The sequence below is a fragment of the Ambystoma mexicanum genome, chromosome 1q (assembly GCF_040938575.1).
Source record: "Ambystoma mexicanum isolate Mex_15411 chromosome 1q, UKY_AmexF1_1, whole genome shotgun sequence".
In the NCBI taxonomy this organism is placed as follows: domain Eukaryota; kingdom Metazoa; phylum Chordata; class Amphibia; order Caudata; family Ambystomatidae; genus Ambystoma; species Ambystoma mexicanum.
In genome coordinates, this window is record NC_090922.1 from 1,242,550,973 (window position 1) to 1,242,576,959 (window position 25,987).

At 46.2% G+C, this 25,987-nt stretch overlaps 1 protein-coding gene across 6 annotated transcripts in view; it reads right to left on the reverse strand.

Moving 5' to 3' along the window:
• The window catches only part of PATJ (PATJ crumbs cell polarity complex component), a 3,332,662-nt gene that overhangs the window by 681,672 nt on the left and 2,625,003 nt on the right, over nucleotides 1-25,987 (reverse strand). For all 6 annotated transcript variants that reach the window (XM_069642041.1, XM_069642043.1, XM_069642045.1 and 3 more), the window contains one exon: nucleotides 10,710-10,857. In XM_069642041.1, coding sequence (XP_069498142.1) covers nucleotides 10,710-10,857 — 148 coding nt within the window. The remainder of the gene's footprint in view (nucleotides 1-10,709; nucleotides 10,858-25,987) is intronic.

A 25,987-nucleotide genomic window follows, 5' to 3' on the forward strand; every position in this document is an offset into this window, starting at 1 on the left:
TAGGTTTTTACTGCCAGCACTTTAATAAAATTTCTTTCTTGTGTCTTTCTCTATAATCCTAACCCTGGTTGGGGATCCTTTGTTCGTCCTTTTGGCGGGCTTCTGCACAGAAGCCCTCCTCTCGGCGCCACTGAGGCTGGGGTAGACAGGATGTGTTGGTGGGGGAATAGGCACCCTCGACAGGGTTGCTTACGCAACCCAAGTCACACTCTTCCCCGATAGGCTGGGGGGTTCTCACGCCAGGAGAGCCACCCCACTGTGTGAATGACAGCTAGGCTGTATGAATGGGGGTCTTGCTGCTTAAAAGCAGGGTCCTGAGGACTGGAGGAAAAGACGTCGCCACTGGAACTAAAAAACTGAAGAGGAGAGAAGCTAAAGACATCTGCAAAAACTGAACACCGGTGAAGCCCTGCTGCAGATCCTCACCATTTTTCTCCAATGACTTGAGAAGATCTTCTTCTGCAAGTGTCTTCTTCCCTTGAGCTGGTGGGGCCAACTAGTTCGTCAAATCGCCTTCCAGTACCTGCCTTGGTCGAATCGCCAGTGCCCTGCACTCGGAGACCAGATAGCCAGGCACCTGTCCAGCACGACCGCGATTTAAAGGAACGTACCTTTTATTCGTTTTGGCAGCACCGCGGCTGGTTTCATCCGTGGGCAGTGCAGTAACTCGAACCTTCCTCCACGACGAGTCTCTCTTCCTCTGCTGGATCTCCCGAACTGCAGGAACTGCCAGGAACTACCGCCACCGCAGGAGCCTCTTCCATTTTAAAGGTACATTATTCCGCCAGGCCTCCTGTTTCGTTGGGTATCGCTAAAGGTGTTTTAAATCCTTTACTTACCTACTGGGTTGGCCGCCCCTATCATCTAACCTTGTCTTTCACCTTCTGCAACCGCCTTTTCGAATCGTTAAACAAAGACTTGACTGCAGCTACTAGAACAGTTTGATCCTGGGCACATTGCCTTTTACCATTGACTCAGGCACAGGCCTATTGACTCTGGCTAAATCTGTTACAACTGCCTTCTTTAGATTGCTTCTCACCTAGAAATGTGTTGGTGCACCTAACTCTTATAACCACCCTTTTCCTTCCCCTTTTTAAACTTGTGAAGTGCCATCTTGCTCGGTTTTCACCTCAGTATTGCATATGCTAAAGTACTGCATTGCCTAACTTGTTCACAATCTATTTGGGAAGTGTTGCTGGTGTGTTAAAGAGTCTAAACCTGTATAACTTGTCCTTTCCATGCCTTCTGAGAAATTGTCAGAGTGCCATTTCTGCTTGGTTTTCACTGTACCGTTTTGCTCAGTTTTCACTCTTGCTCAAACTTGTCTACAATTTAAATAGGGAGTTGTGTATACTTTTCTTGACTGATTTAACTTGCTTTAATAATAGTGATTTGTGTGTGAACATCAGAGTGTATAAAATAAATATATATATATATATATGGGATACATTACTCACCGTAATCGTATTTCTGATGCTTGTATCTGCTTAGATTCACATGCTGTGCATAGGCCGACATCTAGTGGAAGCTGCGGAGTATTACAGTTTGTTTTTCGAAACTCGAAAATGGGCGTCGACACAGGGCGTGCCAGTAATACTATCCCTAGTGTGACGTCCACTGTACCCAAGATCCCTCACGCGTCTAGGATCCTCAGATTGTATTTTTTCTGACATGAGGTAGCATGAGGAGTAGCGTGAGTACAGATAATCCAAGCAGATAGACAGAAGGTAAGACTACAAGCAATCATGCGCCTTCTCTCGGAGGGGAGGAAGGGTGGGTCGCATGTGAATCTAAGCAGATACAAGCATCAGAAATACGATTACGGTGAGTAATGTATCCCTTCTGAGGCTTGTGGAATCTGCTTAGATCACATGCTGTGCATAGATTAGCAAGCAGTACCAGAAGAAGGAGGTGGGATGTGAGAAGGGTCATGAGCAAATAAGTGTCTTAGAACCGCTTGTCCCACTTGTGTATCTGCCTTGGAATGGGTGTCAATGCAGTAATGCTGAGTAAAAGTGTGAATAGAGCTCCAAGTAGCTGCTTTGCAAATGGTGTCAAGGGGTACATTTGCAATGAAAGCCAGAGTGGCCCCAATGCCTCTAGTAGAGTGGGCCCTTGGCGTAAAAGGCAGAGTCTTTTCAGAGAGTGAGTAACACAGCTGGATACAGTTAATAATCCACTTCGAGATGGCACCTTTAGAGACGCGATCCCCCTCTCTGCCTGTAGCTACGGCGACAAACAGTTGATCTGTTTTCCTTAGCGGTCTGGTTTTATTTACATAGTAGAGGCCGCCCTACGCACATCTAGGGTGTGTAGTTTCACCTCAGCCGAGCTTTGCGGGTTCTGGAAGAAAGCCGGAAGCTTGATGGACTGGTATACATGGAATTTTTATATAAATTTAGGCGAGAACGTAGGGTGTGTGCGTAAAACCAGTTTGTCTTTATGGATAGTAAAGAAGGGATCCTGCACTGACAGAGCCTGAATTTCACTGTCCCTTCTTATAGAAGTAATAGCTACTAAGAAGGTCGTTTTATAAGTCAGGTGTTTGAGACTGCTTTTATGCATGGGTTCGAAAGGGGGGCCCATGAGCTTGGCTAGCACCACATTAAGGTCCCACCCTGGTGGTGGGTTTGAAATAGGAGGGTGAAGTCTCTTTACTCCTTCCATGAAGGCTTTAACTACTGGTACTTTCCACCACGAAACCTTGCTATGGGAAGTGGTGTAAGCCGAGAGGGCTGCCAGGTGTACTTTCAGTGAGTTAAAAACCAATCCTGCATCTAGCAGGTGGAGCATGTATGTAACAATAGTGGAAGGAGTGCAATCAACTGGGTTGATTTGTCTACTCTGGCACCAGATAACGAACCTCTTCCACTTGTCAAAGTAACAGTGCCTTGTGTTTGGTTTCCTAGATTCCTTTAGGATGTCCATACACCTCTGTGGTAAATTGAGGTGTCCAAACTCTATGACCTCAGGAGCCATGCTGCTAGGTTCATTGAGTTGGGTTGCTGGTGCACTGTTTGACCTTGGTGCTGGGACAGTAGGTTGTACCAGGCTGGAAGTTTGATGGGCTCGCACACCTGAATGAGACCAGAGACCCTGAGCTGTGTGGTGGAGATGGTGAGCTCCCCACCCCGTCAGACATGCATCTGTAGTGACTACTGCCTGTACTTCGGGATCGTAAAAGGGTTTCCCCTGTGCGAGATTTTCTCTTGTCCACCAGTGAAGGCTTTGTACCAGTGTTGGCGAAACGACCACTAGATCGTCCCACTGACCACTTGCCTGAGACCACTGTTTCACCAACCATTCCTGCATGGGACGCATGCGCTGGCGCGCGTGGGGGACCAGGTAAATGCATGACGCCATCATGCCCAGTAAACGCATTGCTTTTCATACCGTTATTTGTTGACCGGACTGATAATGCGGAATTTGCAGTAGTATATTCCGAATTCTTTCTTCTGAAGGAAAGGTCAACCCCTCCTGGGTATCCAGGATTGCTCCTAGGAATTGTTTTGAGGTGCTTGGCACCAGGCTTGACTTCTTCTCGTTGATTGAGAAGCCTAACTCGTGGAGGAGGTCGATAGTCCTTTGAATGTTTGTTGTGCAAATTCCTGGGGTTTCCCCCGTTATGAGCCAGTCGTCCAGATAAGGGTACACTGGGATTGCCTCCCTGCGTAGGTGTGCAGCCGCCACCGCCAGTACCTTGGTGAATACCCTTGGTGCTGAAGCTATCCCGAAGGGCAGTACCTTGAATTGGTAGTGCCGACTGTCCACCTTGAAGCGCAAGTACTTTCTGTGCGCTGGGAACATGGAAATATGAAAATAAGCATCTTTCATATCCAAGGTTGCCATGTAATCCCCCTTTTTTAGGAGGGGGATTACCTCTTGTAGCGTGGTCATACGAAATTTTTGGGGCTTGACATACTTGTTGGCAGGCCGTAAATCCAATACTGGGCGCATTGTCAAGTCTTTCTTTGGCACAAGGAAGTAAGTTGAATAAATACCCTTGTTTACCTGGTGTCCCGGGACGAGTTCTATCGCGTCCTTTTGTAGAAGAATGGCGACCTCCTCGAGGAGAATCTTCTGATGTTCTAAGGAGTGTACTCTTTGTCGTGGAGGATGGTTCCGGGGACGCTGCAGTAGCTCTATACAATATCCCGTGGATACTGTTGACAGCACCCATCTGTCTGATGTGATCCCTTCCCAAGCCTGGGTGAAGTTTGAAATGCGTCCCCCTACTGGGGTTGCGTGAGAAGGGACCCTGAACTGAGCGTCACTGCTTTGGTGGAGGCGTGCCGCCTCCCTTGCAGGGGCTGCCTCTGCCTTTACCACGACCTCTCCTATTACCTCTGCCGTAACCCTGGGTAGACTGTTGGTTGTTGTTCCACTGTGTACCCTGCCCCTGGGAATAGTTAGATCCTCTCTGGGAATTTTGGCCGCGTGGGCGACGAAAATTACTATTCCCTCTCTGGTTAGGGGGTTTATTGGTTAACTGACCAAGGGATTTGAGTGTCTCGTATTCGTCCTTGGCATTTTTCAGTGCGTCTTCGACCGCCTTACCAAACAACAGATCAGCTTCCACCGGTTTGTCTAACAATGATGCCTGTGTTTCTGCCTTAAAACCAGACTGCCGTAACCACGCATGTCTCTTGATAACAGTACCTTCTGCTATCAATCTGCCTGCGTTGTCCGCGGCGTCGAAGGTTGCTTTCAAAATGCAACCAGACACGGCTCTACCCTCTGCGGAAATCCGAGCTAATTGGCCCTTTAACGGTTCAGGAGCAGAGGATATGAGAGCCGCGACTTCTTCCCACTGATGGCAGTTGTAGCTGGCCAACAGGGTGGTGGAGTTAGCAATCCTTGCTTGATAGGCGGACGTTGAGGCTACCTTCCTGCCGAAACCGTATAGTTTTTTGCTCTCCTTGTCGAGAGGAGCTTCTGACGAAGACAAGGGTGTCCCAGCCCTCTTACGAGTGTTGGTGACAACTAGGGAGTCTGGCTTCAGATGTCCTCTTATATAGAGAGGGTCAGACTGAGCTGCCCTGAAAAGTTTTTCAACCCTGGGATTGACTGCTCTGGTGAGGTTTGGGTTCACCAGGGACGGATCTATTCTCCGCTGAATGGATTTAAGGATAGGGATGGTCTGGGCAACAGGCCTCCTTTCTCCCACTAACTCTTCTGCAAAGTCCCTTTCCTCCTGTACACCGTGGGTGTCAATGTGGAAATGTTCTGCTGCGCGAGCGAGAACCTCATTTAGGAGGGGTTGGTTATCGACCGGGGAGTCGGTAACCGGGGCTTCGTTCTCTACCGGGGAATCTACTCTGTATGTTTCCGGGTCATCCTCTTCTTCCTCCTGGTCCTCATCAACCCCATAGTAGGCCGTCCCGGTTTGCTCTTCTATCAACCCAAAATCTTGGTCTTCACAAAAGGAAGCCTCTCCTTGATACCGTGAGTATGGTCTTGCGTAAGGTTGTACCTCGAAGGGTTCGGACCTCATTGGAGTTTCAAACCGGGCCTTCTTACTCGGGGGGATAGGATCAGTAGAGCCTGAGGGTGTGGCCCCTTGTGGATCATACGAGAGGAAATGTTCTGGATTTTTATCATAAAAATCAGCCAAAGAAGACATTCTTGACATGACCCTATCTATGTCTTCACTGGACCATTTTTTGGAACTGGGAATGACTCTCTCAGCAAGTCTATGGGATTTATCTTGAGTAGCCTTGCTGGTTGTGGACCTATCAGCAGACCTGGGCTTGTCTGTCTGTTTAGGGGGGGTGGAGTGTTTCACAGGTGTGGAAGAATGTACAGGTAGTTTCTTCTGCTGTTTTCCCCCCTCCCCGTGCGTAGAAAAATGTTTTCCCTGTCCCTTAGTGGCTATGGAGTTTTTCGACGCCTGGCGTCGAGGATCGGGAGAGGTGTCCGTCCTTCGAGCGTGGGGCCTCGCTGGCTTTAATTGCGGGCTCCGACTCCTGGAGCGCGGCCTGGGGGTGGAAGTCGTCTTCGTCTTCTGACAATCGAACTTCTGCTAGCCTAGGGAGCGAGGTACACTTGGCAAGAGTGGATGATTGCCTGGAGTCATGCGGCGATCTTGATCGAGAGCGCCCAGAGGACACCGAATCGGACCGTTCTATCTGTGCCTCTTTCCGAGAACTCGACGTCGTTGAGTCTCGGTTGGACTTAGTGTGTTTAGTGTGTGTAGTATGTGAAGCGCTTGCGTCACCGGGGGTCTTCCCCATAGCCGCCCTGCCGGACGACCTTCCGAGGTCGGGGACCTGCGCTCGGCTGTCTTTCGACGCCGTAATGCCCTCGCCGTCCGAAAGTACGGCGTCGCTGCCATCGCTGAAGGCGCCCTCCGCTGCCATGGCCGCCAGCATGGCGTGGTGGGCCCAACGCTTCGGCGAACGGTCCTTAAGTGTCTTAGGTTTAAACCTACTACACGCTCTGCAGTTCGCTTCGGGGTGGTCCCTCGGCAAGCAGAGATTGCACGTGGCGTGCCTGTCGACCCAAGGGTATTTGCGATTGCACTTGGGGCAGAATTGAAAAGGGGTACCCTCCATACGCACCTTGAGGCAGCGGGCTGTTAAGTGTAGGAAATGTATAAGGTGTACCTATATACCAAGAGTGTAGAGTATGTACCACCCCCCACTCTCCCTACTTGCAGGGCCGAGGCCAGCGGCCTACCAGGCCCGGGCCGAGGCCAGCGGCCTTCTGAGGCCCAAATCCGTCATGCAGCAGCCGACGGTCGATTTCTTCTCCAGCCGGCATCGAGTGTCGAAGTTCGATGTTGGGGTGGGAAAGGATGTCAATAGATTATTATTTTAAATTCTATCAAAAGTATGGCTAAGGCCAGGGGACTCCGCAAAATGCTTCCGACCAGTATGGCGGAAAAAAACAATCTGAGGATCCTAGACGCGTGAGGGATCTTGGGTACAGTGGACGTCACACTAGGGATAGTATTACTGGCACGCGCTGTGTCGACGCCCATTTTCGAGTTTCGAAAAACAAACTGTAATACTCTGCAGCTTCCACTAGATGTCGGCCTATGCACAGCATGTGATCTAAGCAGAAATATATATATATATATATATATATATATTCTTTTTGATACAAAGCTTTGGTCAGTGCTTCCTTGTTCCATAGTACTGAAGCCCTAATGTGTAAACCCTGAAAACTGCTCATCTCCCTCTTGAGGTAAGTCTGACTGCTTAGCCACAGCTACCAACTAAATCTTTGTGGTACAGACTGATACCAAAGGGGATTTCGTACATATACCTGTAGTCTTAATCTTCTGTAGTGCTCCCTAAGGGAACTTCACAGGATTCTGCCTAACATCAGTCAATTGGGAAGGGCAGAGGGTAAGAGGGAGGGAGAGAGTGAAACGGACCTTAAAACGGCATGAAAGGGATACTTACCCAACCTAGATGGTCTGAGCAGCTTAGCCGCCCCCTAACCCCATTCGAACTCATTCTGGCCAAAAGCAGTTCGCGTAAGGGTGCGCTGTCTAAATTCTATAGTGTACTGATTACAGCAGACCTGGAGGGCAGACAACCCTTCAAGCGCATATGGGAAGAGAGGATGGGAGGGTCCATAGATGATCTCACCTGGAGTGCGGTTTTCAAGGGCATTTTCACGGGCTCCTTATACACAGCAGCTATGGAACATAACTTTAAAATCCTTCATTCATGGCACCGCCCCCCGGCTCTAATGTCTAGAATGTACCGGGATGTCTCCCCCCTCTGCCCCAGAGGATGCCACCAACGGGGAACCTGGTTTCACATGTGGTGGAACTGCCCGTCCATACAGATTTACTGGACGGAATTGCTTAGCTGGATCAGAGACATTGAGGGCTATGGTCCATCTTTGCACCCGCTGGAAATCCTACTGGGCTCCCCCATGCCTGAGTCGGAGGTGAATACCTTCCCCAGGATCATCTGTGCCATGTTGCGGGCAGGGAGATTGGCGCTTGCGCAAAAATGGAAGAGTTCCCTGACCCCCTCCAAAGAGGAATGGCTCTGCAAACTTAGGGCGATTTTTAGTTATGAGAAACTCTCAGCAATAGCAAACGATTCCATGACTGATTTTGTCCAAGAATGGACAGCAGTGCTGTTGCATGATGACTGTATTACTATGCGTCTGTAGATGTTTAGGCTAATGTTTGCAATACATGGGCCCCCGTACTTCTCAGAGATCGGGGCTAGCCCTGACTTAACCCCACCATGGCCTTACCCCGCTGTCTTAAGGATTATTGTTCTTTGACGAGTTCTATGCAAGTGTTCTCCACTAGGCTTATCGTAGAAGCATCTTCTCTAAACATGGCGTGTTAATTGTTTGGGGGGTGGGAACGGGAGGGGGGTAATATGGGCTGGGAGTTAACCAAAAAATGATCCAGACAATGTGATTTTCTTTTGCATTTATTGTTGGGGGGATAGGCCAGTTGGCCCACCCAGTCATGTACGTTGTCAATAAAAAACAAATTTAAAAAAAAAACGGAAAGGGAGAAGAGGCAGGAGCTGAAAGAATTGGAGCTGGGCAGGGTGGTGGCTGGTCTGCAATACCGGAAGAAGAAATATTATGAGAAGGGGGACAAGGCTGACACACTGCTGGCAGCGAAACCCTGGGGACAGAGGGCAGAGAGATGGGTGTCCATGGTCCGAGATGCAGAAGAGCAACTGCGCTCCAGCCCTGGGGAAGTTGCAGATGAATTCACCACATTTTATGACCAGCTCTATGGGAGAGAGGAGGGCATGGGGGGGGGGAGGTCCTACCTAGCAGAAATACCCTTCCCGAGCCTCTGGGGTAGCGAACGCAGGGAACTTGAGAAACCAATCACCCAGGAGGCGGTATCGAAAGCAATAGCCGGGTTAAAGGTGGGGAAGGCCCTGGGTGAAGATGCGTACACAGCTGGGTTTTACAAGGCCTTCTCGGGATCCCTTGTGCGACACCTAACAGGACTGTTTAATGACATGGTAACAGGAAGGCCCCCTCCCCCCATCGTTTGCGAGGGCACTAGTCACGGTTATACCTAAAGAGGGCAAGGATCCAGAAAACTGCAAGTCATACCGGCTGACTCTTTAATTTTCAAGTCGTGTTGTTTAGCCACGATGTCTCAGAGGGCACTCTTTGTGTACTCTTGCAGGCCCCACTCTATCTTTATTTACGGATATGGGGTGTTTTGATACTTGCTCTTTGAAAAGTTGCACTATGCAGACTTCAATGCCTTCTCCCTTCAAGCCTACTTTGAGAAATCGAATGCGGAGGTTGTCCCTCCTAGCCCTATTTTCAGGGACATGGAAATTCAGGCCTCATTGGTTTCTTGTAATGTTGCAATGTCTTCAAACGCTCCAGGGAGCTCAGATTTAAGATGTGTGATAGCCCTCTTGTTTTGATATATCCGTTCTCCCATGTCTGCTGTTTCTCTCCTGTTTTCTCCTATAACTTCTGCCATTTCTTTCCATAGAACAACTATTTCGGAGTGGAATGTGCCTTTTATATCTTTTTTTCAGGGATTGCAGGGAACGTTTTAGAAATTCTGTGGTGACGGGTTATCACTGGCCGAAGTGTCTTCCATGACGTCTTCTTCCCCTATGTGTTTGTCGGGATGTTGTGGCTGTCTTGAGGGAATCATGCAGGCCAGTATGTATTAGTGTCTTTTGTCTTTCGCACTGACTTGGACGTTGATATTGCCCTTTCTAATCTAAATCTCCCAGGGTGGCATTGCCTTAATGGCATCAACAACCAAACGCTTTCCATCTGGTTTTATTTGGTGAGGTTCAAATTGTGGAGCTGCTGTTGCATTACATTTCTATTAGGCGGCTGTCACCTGCGCCGCCACCAGGATTCAAGAAACCGCCGCTGGGGGTTCAGGTCTCATTGCACCCAAGGCATCTCTAGTCGCAGCGCAGTATTGTCTCAGCTCAGTCAGGGGACTCAACATGGCTCTTTGCGGCTCAGGGTGCTGTCTTCTCCGATGCAGCCAATCTTCCTGCTGACCCTGTGGTCGTGGATGTTCCGCTCATCCGTTGTTACTGTCCAATAACTAATCATAAGGAATATTGATACAGTTCCAGTTGGACAAAGCCTATGGGGAGGTGGAGATTACTTCCAGGGGAAAACCCTTTTGGCCTAGGGGCGTCTGTCTACCCATGACTGCTTCCTGTCAAGTAACCCCGCAGGAGATGAGAGTGCAGCTGTTCATTATTACTTTGCACGCTGTGTCCATCATTACCTTCAGCCATGATGAAACATTGGGGGCTTAATAAGAGTCTGCTAAAAGAAAAAAAAGGGCACACGGGGCACAATTTCACAGGAATGGGGTGTTTGTGGCTGAAGTTCTTAAGTCAGGTTCCCAATCCTTTCTGCAAAGAGAGAAACCGATCCCCACCCTCACAGTGTTTTCCAATCCTTACCTGTATACGTATATTTATTTATTAAGAAAATAGACCACTCTCCCTCTGGGTTAATTAGTTCAGTTTATGTATTGCGTACTTAAAAAGGACAGCTTCATTTTCTATTTGTAAAAGTAACATTATGTTCCTCTCATTTTCACAATACCTTAATTATTACCAATTTTGCACTTACTCAGAAGCCATATTTAGCATGGAATGACCATTCAAATGTCCAGTGGGTTGGAGACTTTTGATGAGTTATTGGTAACATATTTGCAAACTAAACCTTTCTATTAATTTGTTGGTGAATGGACGAACACTACTCACCTTGAGTATGGCTGCAACAATCTCTTGTGATGCTGTCCTAACATCCTCTCCATTTACAGACAAAATCTGATCTCCCTGCATAAGTCTTCCATCAAGTTCTGCAGCCCCTCCTTTGACAATGTCAGAAATAAATACACCACTTCCATTTCTGATGATGAAACAATGAAAAATGACATTATTCCTAAATTGCAAAGAAATATATAGCAAAATGCTTCAAACATGTTTTACCATTGATGAAGAAAAGGAAAGTAAGTCTTCATTTGGGCCAAATGGGCTCCAACAAAAAGTACTGTGACCAGAATAACATGCTGACGTTCATGCAACTGTTACTATTGTTACACTTACCTCAGAAATTCTCCGATTGGTTGCGATAGACTTTGTAAATTATGAACAGTAACTATCACCAAACTATCACAAAACTACAACTTTTCACTCACCTTTGTACATTATATACCTACATGAATGGCTGCCCGCCAAAATCTAATAGTACAACCCCCCTGATTCACAACAGTGCCTAGTTTTTGTAAGGTGGTTGTGGCACAAGGTCAAGAGAGTCCTGTTTAGACACTGTATGTGGAGACTGTGTTTTGAATTCACTGTATTGCTACTTTAAGAAAATCTATATCTATATCAGCCCCTAGGCGGCACAGAGTTCTGAGCTGAGTACATTCACTCTCAAAAGGCTGCTCGCCCTAGACTCTGTACATGAAGGCTGTGTTTTGGATTAATTGAATTGCTGTATTGTTCCTTTAATAAAATCTGTATCAGCTCTTAGTCGGCGTGGAGTTCTGAGATTAGTCCAGTCACTCTCAAAAGGCTGCTCGAGAGGACTGCTCGCTGTAGACTCTACACATAGAGGCTGTGTTTGGATTCATTGAATTGCTGTATTGTTCCTTTAAGAAAATATATATTGTATTTGTATTTATTATGTTTATATAGCGCTTTCATCCAAAGCGCTTTACATTATAACAACAGAATACATACAACATTATAACAGGGAGAGGAGGGGCAGGGGGGAATAGAAGGGATATAAGGGTGAAGTGAGGGAGGATAAGCGGGAAGGGGAGGGAGGAGAGGATCATAGGGAGGATTCGAGGAGAGGGAAGAGGATGAGAGGAGGGAAGGTTTCAAGGCGGGGAATGGAGAAGGAGAGATTTCAGGGAAGTGCGAAAGAGGAAAAGGTAGGTGTGGAGAAGATCGAGAGAGGTAAGGAGTTCCAGTGGAGGGGGGCTAGGAGCTGAAAGGAGCGGAAACGGGAGGAGGCACATGGGGAGGGGGGAACAGTGATATATCAGCCCATAGGTGGCGCGGAGCGCCTGCGCGGTGTCCAGTCACTCTCCAGTCAACCACCAGCGAACATGACCGTGCTGGTGCCTGGATGATGGTAAAGAAAGCCAGCAAACGGGACAACGCTAATCAGAGGGAGCCAGAAGACTTGACTGGAGTCCTGAAATGCTCTCGCTGACTGAACAATGGGTAAGAGTCCCATGACGACAAAGTAGTAATGGCTCATAAGGAAACTGTAAAGAGTCTCAGTGCAGTTGAGAGAGTGGTAGAGAGCACAAACTTAAACTTAAACGCCACACCAGCACAGAACTTGAATAGCTCTTTTGCCTTGTTGGAGCCAGTGCGTATGATTTCGCTGAACCCAGAAACGGCAGAAATGGCAAAAGGGGGTGGGGCTGTTGAAAAAGCTCCTCAGAGTTCGCTTAATCTTACATTTTCGCAGACAATACTATCAACTACTACCCCATTTGCTTTTACAGGCAGAAATGTGACGGTTGAATTTCTAGTTCATCGAGAGATGGAAAGAACTCTAGGACCTTGTACATAGTCTTCTGGGTTTGGATGCACAGGCGTCGGAAACCCTTCCCACCATTGGCCGAGTACATCTTGTAGAGCAAACGGGGAAGGGGGAAGTAAAGGTTGAAACCTCAGATGCTCCTAATCAACAAGATATCAGCATTAAAAATTAATTTTGCACACCTTCTGTTGATAGTGCACAGGAAGGACAACAAGCCCCCGTCAAGAAATGGAGGTGGAAAGGAGTAGCTCAGCCACAGAGAGTAACTCCACCCACAGCACTAAGAACTTTGGGGGGGTTGGGAAAAATGATAGATTTCTCTAAAAAAAGAAAAAAAACCTACCCAAAGCAGTTTGTATAGGGGGTAGAGCAGGGTTTGACCCAGTTTAGATGAGGATGTCATGGATGTCGAACTGTTGGAGAGCACAGTAGGAGTTGAGGCCACTCCGTTCGACATGACCTCAGCATTGAACCAAATTCTGCAAAGAAGCAGCTTTTATGGGCTGTAAGGAACTCATGGTATCAACAGTATGGATGATAAGACAAAAAACTTCTACTTTGCCCTATAGCTGCGGTGGGAGTAGCCTCTACCATCAAATAATAAAGAAAACACAGTCCTAGTCAGTCTATGTCAAATCAAAATGACCTATATTTTTTTTAAAACATGTAACAAAAAGAATCGAATGCCTGCCCTATCTCTTATACAAAAATTGTGTAAGGAGAATGTGTATTGTAAGGGAGGCATGGTATCACAAGTATGATACTGACTCAAAATGTACAATTTGTAAAACCTTTATTCAATTTTCGGGGTTTGGAAAAACTTCTACTTTGCCCTATAGCTAGGATGGCAGTAGTGTCTACCATCAAATACTAAGTAAAACAGTCAAACCAAAATGGCCAACACTAACAAAATCTAATGCCTGCCCTACTCAATCAAATCAGTGTTACAATATAAAGAATAAATGTGGCTGAGTCAGCTGCCCTCCCCACGTTAGACAGCACGGGGTAAGGCGGTCCCAGGAGACAGGATGACACACTCTGGCTCAGGTTCTCAAAACAAAGGCAGTTCAAAATGTGGAGAGGCCTGCCTGGCCTTCCACTTTAAGGTCTCTCTTTTCAGCTTTCAAAATACAGTTCAACAAGAAATTCACGCTGGTCTCCCTCAGTCGGGCTCTGACCTTTCAAACACAACACTTGAAGGGATTGCCTTCCCCAAGGTTAATTCACATCCTTTAGGGGTTCCCTTCCCCTAACTTATCACACTTCCGGACTCCCTCAGTCAGCCTCAAACCTTTTCCTGATGTCGAAGACTTTCAAATGTGCATAGCTTTTACTATAGACCTCTGCAGGACCACTTTGACTTTCCCTTCAGCTCACATTCGTGTGTTATTTTCCCCAGTATCTCTTGGTTTGGGTAGTTCGATTTCATAAGCACAAAAGTTCACCGTTCACCTTTTTACCCCCGTCCCCCTATCCAACGGTTAATTTTGATCGCTTTACTTTTTATAGGTCACTCCCTTTATCGCAGCATAACAAAAACATTTCACCTTTTACTGAGACTCGAGAGGGCTACTTCCTTTCGCCGGACCACTCCGCTACTCAGTATCAATGGTCTCACAGCTATCAGTAATTCGAAGTTCATCACAGGTCTGCCTTCTTTCGCATCTCATCCACATGCATGCAGCCTTCAATTGTGCAATATACTGGTGCAACTTTAATCGTTCCTTAATACACACCAGTCTTTCATGTTGCTTGCCAACTCACCGGCTGTGTGCAGTTCTTTCTTGTCTTTTCCGTTTTTAATTCATGAGTCAAAATTAATACCACAGGCTTGGCCTCGCCTCCCCAACTCTGCCGTTCACCCGGTGGGGTTGCTGGCATCCTTGACACATAATGCAGTCTTCTTGTCTAAGATTTGGCCTTCTCCACGTGTCTTTTGCTGCCTTTTGGAGACAACCACCTCTGCAGGGAACTCCTCGGGTTCTCTACCCTTTTCTCTCGTTCCTCGGTCCGTCGCTCTGCTCCACTAGGTTCGCCTTTGCCCTGCAAGTTCTGCTCTTGTTTGTGTTCCACCTTACTCAGAGTGTGCCTCTATGTTTCTGCCTGTTATCCGTGAGAGTTAATTGGTATCTGATGGATGCCCTTAAAAGTCAAGTGCCTGACTGCCTAACCCGATTAACAGGCCATGTCCAATGAGATATGTAAGGGATAGTCCCTTTAGTCTCAGTCCCCCTCTTCCTCAGCCCAGTGTTTGTGCAGAAAGGGGGGGGGGGGCTCAGGTCTACGGGAAAGGGGGAAATACTGTGTCTCACCATCAGTCGCCTCACCCATACACCACAAAGACACCTCACCCAGGTGATCCTCCCTCACTGGTCCAACTCCCAGGTCTGGTACCAAAGACAATGGCCGTGCCCTGGCCACCTGAGAGAGAGTTCTTGGGGACTAGTAGGTGAGACACCCTTTGGTTTCTCATAGTATGCAAATGAAAGTCAGTGCTATGACATTAAGCATCAAGGGGGCCGAGTCAGCTCTCCTCCACACGTTGGACAGCATGGAGCAAGGCGGCACCTGTAGACAGGATGACACCCTCTGGCTAGAAAAAGGCAGTTCAAAACGTGGGTCAAGGCCCGCTTGGCCTTCCACGTTAAAAGTCAGTTGTTTTCAATTCACCAAAAGTTCCTTCATAGTTCTGCAAAAGTTCACGTAGGTCTCCCTCTGTTCGGCTCAGACCTCTCATGGCATCAGCAGTTCACGTAGGTCGCCTTCAGTCTGGCTCGGACCTCTCAACAAAAAGTACCTGATTCAACGGAGAACTCTCTCAGTCAGGCTCAGAACTTTCATTGGTGTCGAAGACTTTCCAGTGTGCAAGGTTTTTTCATAGACCTCCGCAGGGCCACTTCGACTTTCACCTCAGCTCTCCCTTATGTTATTTGCCCCAGTGTCTCTTGGTCTGGGTAGTTCCATAACACAATCAGAAAAGTTCAAAGAAATCTTTCTCTTAAAGCATTCACCTTTTAACTTCCCCTTTCGTCTGGATTAATGTTGACCATTGCGCATTTCAGAGGTCATTACATTTGTCGCTTTATAACAAGACATCAAACATTTCGCAAAGACTTTTGAGTGGGCTATTTCTTTTCCCTGGACCCCTCTGCAACTCTGTATCAGTGGCTTCAGGGTTACCAGTACGTTTTAAAGTTCATTACTAGTTTGCTTTCTTTTGCATCTCATGAGCACGCTTCAATCTTTCCCTGACACATACCAGCCTTTCATGTTTTTTGCTAACTCACCGGTTGTGTGCATTCCTTTCTTTTCTCTGCGGCTTTGATTCACGAGTCAAGGTTGAAACCACAGGCTTGGCCTCGCCTACCCAACTATGCCGTTCACCCGAGAGGGAGGCTGGCGTCCTTGAAACACAATGCAGGCTTCTTCTTGTCTGGGATTTGCTTTCTCTGCAAATCCTTCACGGTTTCCCAGAGGCAACAACCTCCTGCAGGGATCTTTAGGGTTTCTCCACCCCTCGCTCTAGTCCCTCGATCTGTCGTCCTGCTCCAGTGGTTTCCCCTACGCCCCAGAAGATCTGCTCCTTCTCGTGTCTCACCTTGCTCAGCTTTTCCAACAAAAAAAAGTCTCTGAACTTCAAGTTCCACAATGCCTCACTCTTGCTCCCACTTTACCGGTTCCCCTTAATAGCATTCTGGTGTTTTTGGGAGTAGCGGATTGTCTCCATGGGATGCCTCGGAGGTCAGGGTCTCACCACCTGCGCCTCAAAGGTCTGGGCTTCAGTATATTACCAAGGGGAGGAGCTCTGGTTTGGGCACTGCCAGGAAACCTCAGTTGAACCCTGGGTAGGCTACCGGGAGTCATAGCTCCCTTGCCACAATGCAGCCTTCCCTGTACTCACAGACTCAGTAATCTGGCAGTCCTTCTTCCTCCAGGACTTCCAGGGTTCCTCCAGCTGCTGCTCTTACCCCCTGGCCTCTGTGCAGCATCCAGCATCCCCAGCTCGCTCAAAGTGTGCCTGTGTGCTCCACCTTTTATACTTGCTGGGAGAAATAAAAGGAGTCAGGTGCGAGTGGTTGCCCAGCCCTGCCGGACTCTGCTTGATCTTGTTAATGGGGCAAAATGGAGACTGCCCATAGGAATCCATTGCCCGTTGATTCCAATGGATAATCCTCATGACTCCCAACATGATTTTCTTCGTCTCAGACTTTGGGTAGTTAAGTAGGGGAATGGGATTATGGGAGTTGTAGTGTTTCCTTTTCCTGGTTCTCCTCTGACTACCCCTTATCTTGTTACCTGTTTGAATTGGGGAGAGGCCAACGGTACAGGACTCACAACAGCCTATGAAGGTGGAGGAAATGACGAGTAGGGGGGTGCTGGAAAGGGGGGTGATACCATGTCTCTCCCAAGGGTGTTCCCCCGCATTCCCTAAGGACCCCCTGCTCAGGTGAGCCTTCCTTGCTTGTCCACCCCCAGGGTTGGGATCCAAGCACGATGGCCCTCGCCTGGCCCCCTGAACAAAGGATCCCTGGGGTCTATAAGTGAGATCACCCTCAGGTTTCTCACAGGGCACATACCCATGCAGAAAAAGCTAGAGCTAGCTTAACAAACACACAAGCATCTCTTCGGAAGAACTTGCACCCAAACCTTGTTCATAATGACAAGGAAGCGCTGGAGAAGAAGCACACCGCTATAAACACTACAACCGACTGTGACCTGCAAGAATGAGCACCGACATTGGCAAAAAAAGCATACCAGTGCTATAGTGACAAGAAGACATTACTAGAATAAGGAAAATGATTGACTTGGTTGATGCAGGCTATCTATCCCCAGGTAGAATACAAGAAATTAGATTAAACGTTAAACGAGGACAAGAACAGCGAGATCAGTGACAGTAAGGTTGGTGAGGAAGAGAACATGTCCCTCCAAGAAACCTTTAAATCCAACTTTATCGGCCTAGGAAAAGAACTGCCTTCAGTAAAAGGGGACAAAAAGACTAGGGATTAGCAGGGGCCCTTTGTTTGCAAATAGCAGGGGCCCTTTGTTGCGTTCTCCATCTCGAACCACCTCCACTTCATTATCATCATCTCCAAGGATGAAAAGTCGGAAGAAGGAAAACATGCCACCAAAATCTAGCGCCTCCTACGATCTCTTTAGTCAAATGTCTGCAGTGACCATCACCATGGCTCCATTCTTCAAATTATATGAGTCTAAAAATTATACCCTGAAGGATCAAACAACTTTAATGGCTCGAAGGATTTATCACAGCAGGAAAGGCAGCAGCTGACAGATGTTTCAATGAGGTGTCTGGTGAGGGTAGGATACCCACGAACCTCACCAAAAACTTAACAGACACTACAATGGAAACACACATCACAGAACAGGGTTCCCCTAACTTCCATGAGACCTTCAAACCCTACCTCAACTGAAAGCTCTACTGGGGAAAAGTGCAGTCTCTTTAACAATCACTAAGGTCGTAAACTTCACCATTCCTGAATATCTGGAGGTTGGTGCTTTAGATATTACTGATTCGAACATTTTGGGTGAGAGTAAATCGGAGACTGACAAGTGCACTAAAACTATAACACTAAATGCTTACCCAATATTTGCACGAAAACGGAAAACTAGCATTAATGAGCACTGTTAATAAACAACAAAGACTTTTGCCAATGGTTAAATCAAGTAAAAAGGTGAACCAGAAGGTCCTAGAACAATCAAAAACCAAATGAACAGTCTTCAGAGGATGACATTTTGAGCACACTGATAAATAGATCCACTTAGTTGTTGGGAGAAGAAACAGAAGATAGAAATGAAAAGCAAGAACTTATCATTCTCCCAATAGTGAACCAATCTGTTGCCCCGATGATTACAACTAGTGATGCTCTCCAAGCTAGACCATTGTTGACACTCGCGGAAAAGAGGGTCATACCCGATGCCAAATTTAGAGGTTGTGTAAAGAATGGGGAGGAAGTAATTAACCTTCGAGATGGGCCATCTAAGACAGTGCCTAAGCAGTCCCTGATAGCATCAAAGCCATTGGAATCAGCAGTGTATGAAGAAGATGTAATATCACTGGCTAAGGAGGCTTTACTAAAGAACTTGGATGACTTCAGAACTATGAAAGAAAAGAGACTCGCCTCAGAGTTCCCTTATGCTAAAAACTGGAGTGAAATGCCTGGTTGGGCTATCAGAACCAAGGTCCAAGTTGAAAATGATGCTCAAAAGAAAACTCTGGTGAGAGACGAGCTACGCTGCCTCAGATTGGAACGAGTAGTGGACAGAGCGGACAATTTCATCCTAAATAGGTAAAATGTGCTAATGCTTTTCCATTTTATCCCTAATCTGCGGCAAATTAACGCCAAAGACATATATGTGATCAAATTCATATGAGAAGATCGTATGGGCTTAGTGTACATCCATTTACACTCGATTATAGTGAAACAACTGCTATTGCATCAGCTGTGAGCCTTCAAATGCTAGTATTTGACCTTACGATCTTGAATAACCAGGCTGTCGAAGACTTTTCACAACACAGATTGAACACACTTCCTGTGTCTAAACTCACATGGATATGCAGAGGATTTCCTTTGCCACGAATCTAGCAGATGTAGCGAAGGTGGGGGTCTTTGCAGACAAGTTAACTGTGAGCCGTGGGCCACCAGTTGTAGAGGATGGATATGATCACCAACAATATATGCTGAACCGGATCCTGACAATAAATCGGCAGGGACGTGATGGCCATGAAAGGAAGGTCCCCCCCAAGGCAAATCCAATTCAAGTATTAGCCTTTTGGAACTCGCAAAGCATTCACTGAAATGAACTGGAACACGATTTATTTCCTATGCTTCCAAGAAGCTTGGCTATAGGCAAATCCCACGCTAGACGATTTGCTACTTTTCTCAAACCATCGGTGGGAGGTGGAGTGGGGCGGCCAAGTGCTGGCCTTTTGATCCTAATTAAAAATGGGAACGACCTGGAAGTGATCCGTTTGGGTAACATAGGCCCACACATACAAAGAACGGTACTCAGTAATACAGGTCACCAGAAGCATTTGCAAAACGTATGATGGAAATATCTAACCATAATCAACATATATTGGAATCCTGTATCATTAGGGGTAGATGACATGATTGAGAAGATCTTGGATGTAATTGATGACTCCAACAAGTTGGACGCTACTTCAATAATCTGATGTGGAGACCTTAATTTGTCTTGTGTGAACAGACACGGGAAACTCAATAGAGAAGATAATAGTGCTCTGAATCCCTCTAAGCAGAGAGGATTAGCAAGGTCCGATCTAATGGACAGTAGAGAACTCCACATTCTAAATAGGCATTTTGAAGGCAATAAACTTTGTCACCCCACTTCGGGGTACACAAAGTTCATTAATTGACTACGTATTTGTCTCCAGAGACCTGATCGGGGGTATAGAATCTTTCTAGATCCTTACAACTAAAGCCAGCAACCTAAATTTGTTAAAAATGGGTTGGCCTGGTGGGATTGAAAGGCCTTCTTTTAAATTGATTACATGTGTGGAGACTGTTAATAATGGCTGTCGTCTAAAAATGGCAAAAAAAGATGTTGAAAAATTGGTGTCACAGTATGCAAGGAAAAAATCTATAGGGGACGCATTGGCCCTGAATTCCTTATTGGAATACACCCCAATCTTGCAAACTTTCCTGATAAGAAATGAATGTGGGCATGCAACCTCTATAAGGCACCACCACGTCTATGACCAAGTAGTTAAAAAACGGTGTGTACTAAGGTGAGCCAATCGACACGCCAAACTTGGTCCAACAACAAATAAGGACACAGCTATTAAGAGGCTGAGAAACCAACACAAAAACTGGCATATGTATTCTATGATCCAGAAGGATGCAGAAAGAATATTGAGTGCCATTAGTAAAAAGAAATCAAGTGAAGTTAGGATCTTATTAAATCTATTGGAAATCTTCAGAAACCACCGCAAATAAACCGTTTCCTGCTTTCTGTGCTGAAAGACAAAGCTCTGACAAATAACTATAGAATTAATTTATTTTTTGTTGACTTAGCCAAAGCTTTTAACAGCATTAACAAACAGCGTCTGTGGCTGAAACTGTCAAATTGGAGATGTCCCGACATACTGCGCGACAAGTTGAAAGCCCTTCACATGGACACCTCCTTGAGAGTACGATTCAGCACTGCGGGTCTAGTGACAGAGGAAATACTTACATGTCGGAGTATCAAACAAGGATGCCCTCTAGCCCCCGCTCTTTTTAACCTCTACCTATCTCACTTGGGTCCTTTTCGGGAATGAAAACAGAATACTTCCCACAGAAATTTAGACGGGTCACAGATGGCCGTCTATTATATGCTGATGACCTACTACTGTTAGATTGTACTGCAATAGGGCTTCAGAGGCAACTGAAAAGACTGGAAGAATACACTTCAGGAAACGACTTGGAAATTAACACAGGAAAAACGAAGATCTTGAAAATGCTCAATGTAGGAAGAAACGATGATTCAAATGGTACTTGGAAACATCAGTAATAGAGCAGGTAGAGTCTTTCAAGTATTTGGGGAAACAAATTAGCAGGTGGAAGTTCATAATGCTTGCACCCTAAAAGGAAAAGTGGTAATGCTAGCTAAATAAAGCGTTAATCCTGAAAAGAAAATTCTGCTGTACTCGATGTTACCAATACTAGAATTTTATAGGGCGAAGATTGTGGCCACCTTGACTTATGGCTCGGATGCTCGCTCCCTTCCAAAGAAACTTTGTTCGATCTTAGAAGGTAACTTCTGAAAGAAGGTTCTGTGCCTTCCGAGATCAACACCTATCCCGGTCATCAAAATGTATCTAATGAAATACGAGCACTGGGAAACACTCCTGAATATTTAAAGACATTTCCCTTCCCCTTTTTATAGATCCCTGTTTATGAGGATTAGACTCAACCTGCACAAAACTAAGCAAGTGCTATCAGTAAGAATGTTGAGTCTCCAATTGGGACATAACATGCAGGTTCTGTAAAGAAAAAGGGTAACTGTAAAACTTACAACACATTTTTCTGTTTTGTACCGCTCTAACTCTACCTAGTACAAAGTGTTTTAAACACTTTTTGGAAAGCACAAGCACTTTATCCGGAGAAGAATGATGGTCGCTATTGTTGAGGGGGGAAAAGTCTTCCTTTACCATTGCAGCACTCATATTCTTAAATCTATTGGACAAGAGTAACAAGGAAAGACTGATGCATAGATAATTTGTTAACTATGAATACGTGTTTGTTGTGGATTGTTTATTGGAATTGTTTTACTAAAAGTTGTATTTCTATTTACAAGTTTGATTTTTAAATGATCAGAATAACATTATTTTACTATTGATGTCAGAACAGCATTTCTTGTAATAAAAGGTCTCTTGGAGATTCTTTGGAAAAATCACTTATTCACCAGAATGGATTGTAAGCCCTTTCTCCCTCTTATATGTTTTTGTATGCTGTGGTACTTTTACTACTTTTCCCTAAATGAGGCATTGTGGGATCTTACACTCCAAATGTCTTTGGGACACTGCCCAACTTTCCCAAGATGCAGTGTGAGGCCCAACTTGTTCCTTCACGTTTTCTCTTTCAGTTGGTCTTGTCGTTGTTTATCTTATGTCAGGTTTTTCTGTGAACTTTCTGTATTGTTGGCTCTCCACAGTAAGTACACTACTCTGGCATCCAAATATCAATCCGGCATTCTCTGTTGACTTTGCACCACAGCTTCAAGGTATGAGCATCTCTTCGACAATCAGGATTTTCTGGTAGTCCTTTAATTGGATCCACAGAGCTTCTTCCCACGGCACACTCTGGGCCATGTCTCCCCCGGCCTTCAGCAGCGACTGTCTCTGTAGAGCCTTTTCCAGTTCTCCAGAAAGCTATACCTTCTCAGTTGTGTAGACAGATTTTCTCTACAAGGTTGACCTGCTCATTATACATATCAGCATGTGTCAGAGGATCAATAAACTAAAGGAAATATTTTTAATTGGAGTGCTTACATTTGTGTACTCATATGACCATGCTAAGTTTTGAGCTTTTAGGGGCTATCTCCATTCCATTGTATTGTATTTAACAGACAATACGGATACCCAACTAGATTGTACCCATTGTATCCCTTGTGTAAGGATGCAAGGTAGAAAGGACACTGGCCCAATTTGAAAATCTGCATGCAGGGTTCATAAAGACCAGGAGGTCTTTATTTCCCCCATGAGAATAGTGTTTTATTTGTATCCTCTGCCCTTTCTGTACACAGACCAATTGTTTGGTGGCTAGGTTTATATTGTATAGGTTCTAGAAAAATACACATACATAGGTAAATGTCTTCTCTTCTGCTATACAACAGTTATCCATATGTGAAATTACAGCTAAGTGTACACGTTTTAAAGCTAGTACTACCCAGTTGTCTTTCCCAACTACATCATTTACACTCTTGATTCATAAACATATGCTGAAAAAGATCTCAAACCATGATCCATACATCCTGGCATTTGTAAATAACAAATCAGTTTGCATTTTGGTACCTTTAAACATACAGAAAAATTACTACACTGCAATATAAGACTAAAAGCAAGGACTGGCCCAGCGGGTAGTAATCCTTAAGATAATGAGACGCACCCAGAAAAGACTGTGCAACACAACAATGTCATGATCTCTGCTTCCAAAAGGTCAGGGTTTTCCCAACTCCCTTGGAAGCAGATCCATAACCCAGGTTCCGAGTGCCAACCAGTCCCAATTGGGACCTTTTGGACCCAGTCCTGGCGCCAGTGGCACCAGGCTCATAAATATGCCCAGTCCCAGCGCTGGAAGCGCCGGGCTCATAATGCTTGGGTGGACTTACCTGCAGCAGACCATGCTGCTTACGTGCCTGCCAGTTGAGCCTCTGATCCTCTTCTGTTTGGAACTACTTTTCCTGTTGGGTGGGACAGGAGCCACTCCCTAGGTTCAGAACACTGGAACTCTTCTGAAAAGCAGGAACTCTTTTCTTACCTAGGCGTGGCTGTGGAAGGAGACACCTAAGCACTACAGGAGGCTATTTAAACCACACCCGATGGATGAATCTTGCTTTGCGTTATTCTGCATCCTCTGCAGCAGAACGCTCATCGTGTCTTCTGCATCTGATCCTGGGCCTAAGGAAAAAGGCTTACCATCCTGAATCCAGTCTTCAGCAACACCTATAAAGACAAGAAAGAACAGGTTAGCATTACGGTCTTCAGTGACAGTGCTTCACTTACCTGGTCCATCGGCTGTCACCAACGCCTCGCATTGCATTCCGGCATCTGAAAGACAAAGGCTTACCTACTCTTCGTGCGCTCCGGAGGTCTTCGCACTGCATTCCGGCATCTGAAAGACAAAAGGTTACCAGCTCTTCGCACGCTCCGGAGGCCTTCGGCGCTGCATCCCGCATCTGAAAGACAAAACAAGGTGCGTTTAAAGACATTGGAGAACTTTAATACTCGCGTGCCATTACTCCTTTCCACATCTAACCCAGTGGGTATTCCGGCACCCTGCAGCCGCTCCGAACTTGTACCTGCAAAATAAAAAGACAGTTAGAGCGCATCGTGAAGCAGGCAACAAGCGCTTACTTACGTGCTTCCAGGCGCTTCCATTCATCACACGGGCTCCATCTTCAACTCACTTCAGCCCGTCATCCGCCATCGCCGGAACCCTGCAAAAACAAGAGACATCATTACTAAAGACTTTTAAAGACATTAGAATTACTCGAAACTTACCGTTCGTGCAGTAAACGACGGACAGCAGTCCTCTGAAGTCAAGAGGCCTGCTCCCCTTATCCAGTGAAGAAACTGGTTACAGCACCCTGCCCAGAGGCAGATGGAGAGCACGGCGTTCACTTACCTAAGGTGAGAGCGTTAACCTTTGGGGTTCTACAGGAGAAGAGAAAGGGAAGAAGAGAGAGACATTCAATAACCCAGTTCATTAATCCCATATTTTCTATCTGCAGACATCTTACCCTTCGAGTCAGACGTACAGTGCACAGAGGTCCAGCCCAAAGAGCCAGCCGTGTGTTACACATCACCTTTGAAGATACGGTATACGCCCAGTCGAGACCGGCGCCTCTACGGGAATCAGGTGAGCGTTACAACAATGCGTGTAGTCATTTTTGACACAGGCATCAATCTTATTGTATGTATGAAGTGCATGTCATTTGCATTTCCACATAAGTGTAAATATGAACCCTCACTAACTGTCAGCAACAGTGACTGACTACAACTGTAAGATGGAACCTTGAGTAGTGAGTGGGGAGCCTTAACCCCCCCACCCCCATTGTGCCACAACTTGTCTAGATCACTCCCCTTTTTCTGCTTCCTTTCCTCTTTCACATAGTTCTCATGTCATCACCCCATAAACTGCTCTCACTGGTCTCATTGGTCTACCTGTCGTTGTCTCTGCATTCCCCCCAAACCTCTAGTTGCATGCTCGCAGGGAACGTTATAAAATGGTTATGGTCAGGTCATTGTTCTTTGTTAATCAAGTTTATCAAGGGCGGCTAGCTGTTTTTGTTTTGCTTTCACCCGGGCCTACAATACATGCACTGTTTTATGTGTATTTGCGAAGCTATATGGAGATATTTTGTCATACTCGGTTCTTCATAGAAAAGATGAATAATATTAAAGAACAAATTGCTTACCTCGTGGTAATATTCTTTCTGATCGGTCAATCCTCCCACAAGATTGTTCACCTATAAAATTCTATATTCCGTGCCAGGTTTTCACCAGACAGGACATTGGGGCCAGAATATATTGAGCGGCCGATCCCCATGACCTTATTTTCTATCTTTTTCCCTAGCACTCACCAGCCGAGGGGTCGTAGAACAGATGAGGTGTATGAGCTATCAGCCAAGGTGGACAGGTTGGGGGAGCAATATGTAATATGTGGGAGGAAGGACTACTCCATTAGTAAGAATATTACAGTGAGGTAATTAATTTGTTCTTTCAAAGAAGTGAGTGAGAAAACATCGCCTACACAAGAAAACAATGGATGAATGCTCAGCCAAAGCAAGCATCCTGCCTTAACAGGAAAGCAGTCAGTAATGCTTGGCAAACGTGCAGTGAAGCCCACATGGCCGCTTTTCAGATGTCCGAAGCAGGCACCCCCCACGCCTCCCCATGCATGGCAAAAGTGGGAGCCACGCCTCCAGTGCAATGAGCACTCAGACCTTCAGGCACATCCATCCAGATTGCAGCTTTCCGAGATTCACAGGATTCATCACGGTTTTTGGTCACAGCCCTGCCAGCACGAGAACCAACATTATGCAAAAAGAGCTGGTCATCTTTCCAGACATCTCTCATTTTAAAGACATAGTAGATGAGGACCTGCACCAGATCCAGCCAATGGAATCACATCTTTGTCTTGTACGGATGAGGTGGAGGGAAAAACACAGGAAGATGCATCTTCTGAGAGAGAAGAAAATCTGATACAACCTTTGGCAGGAAGGATGGGCTCAT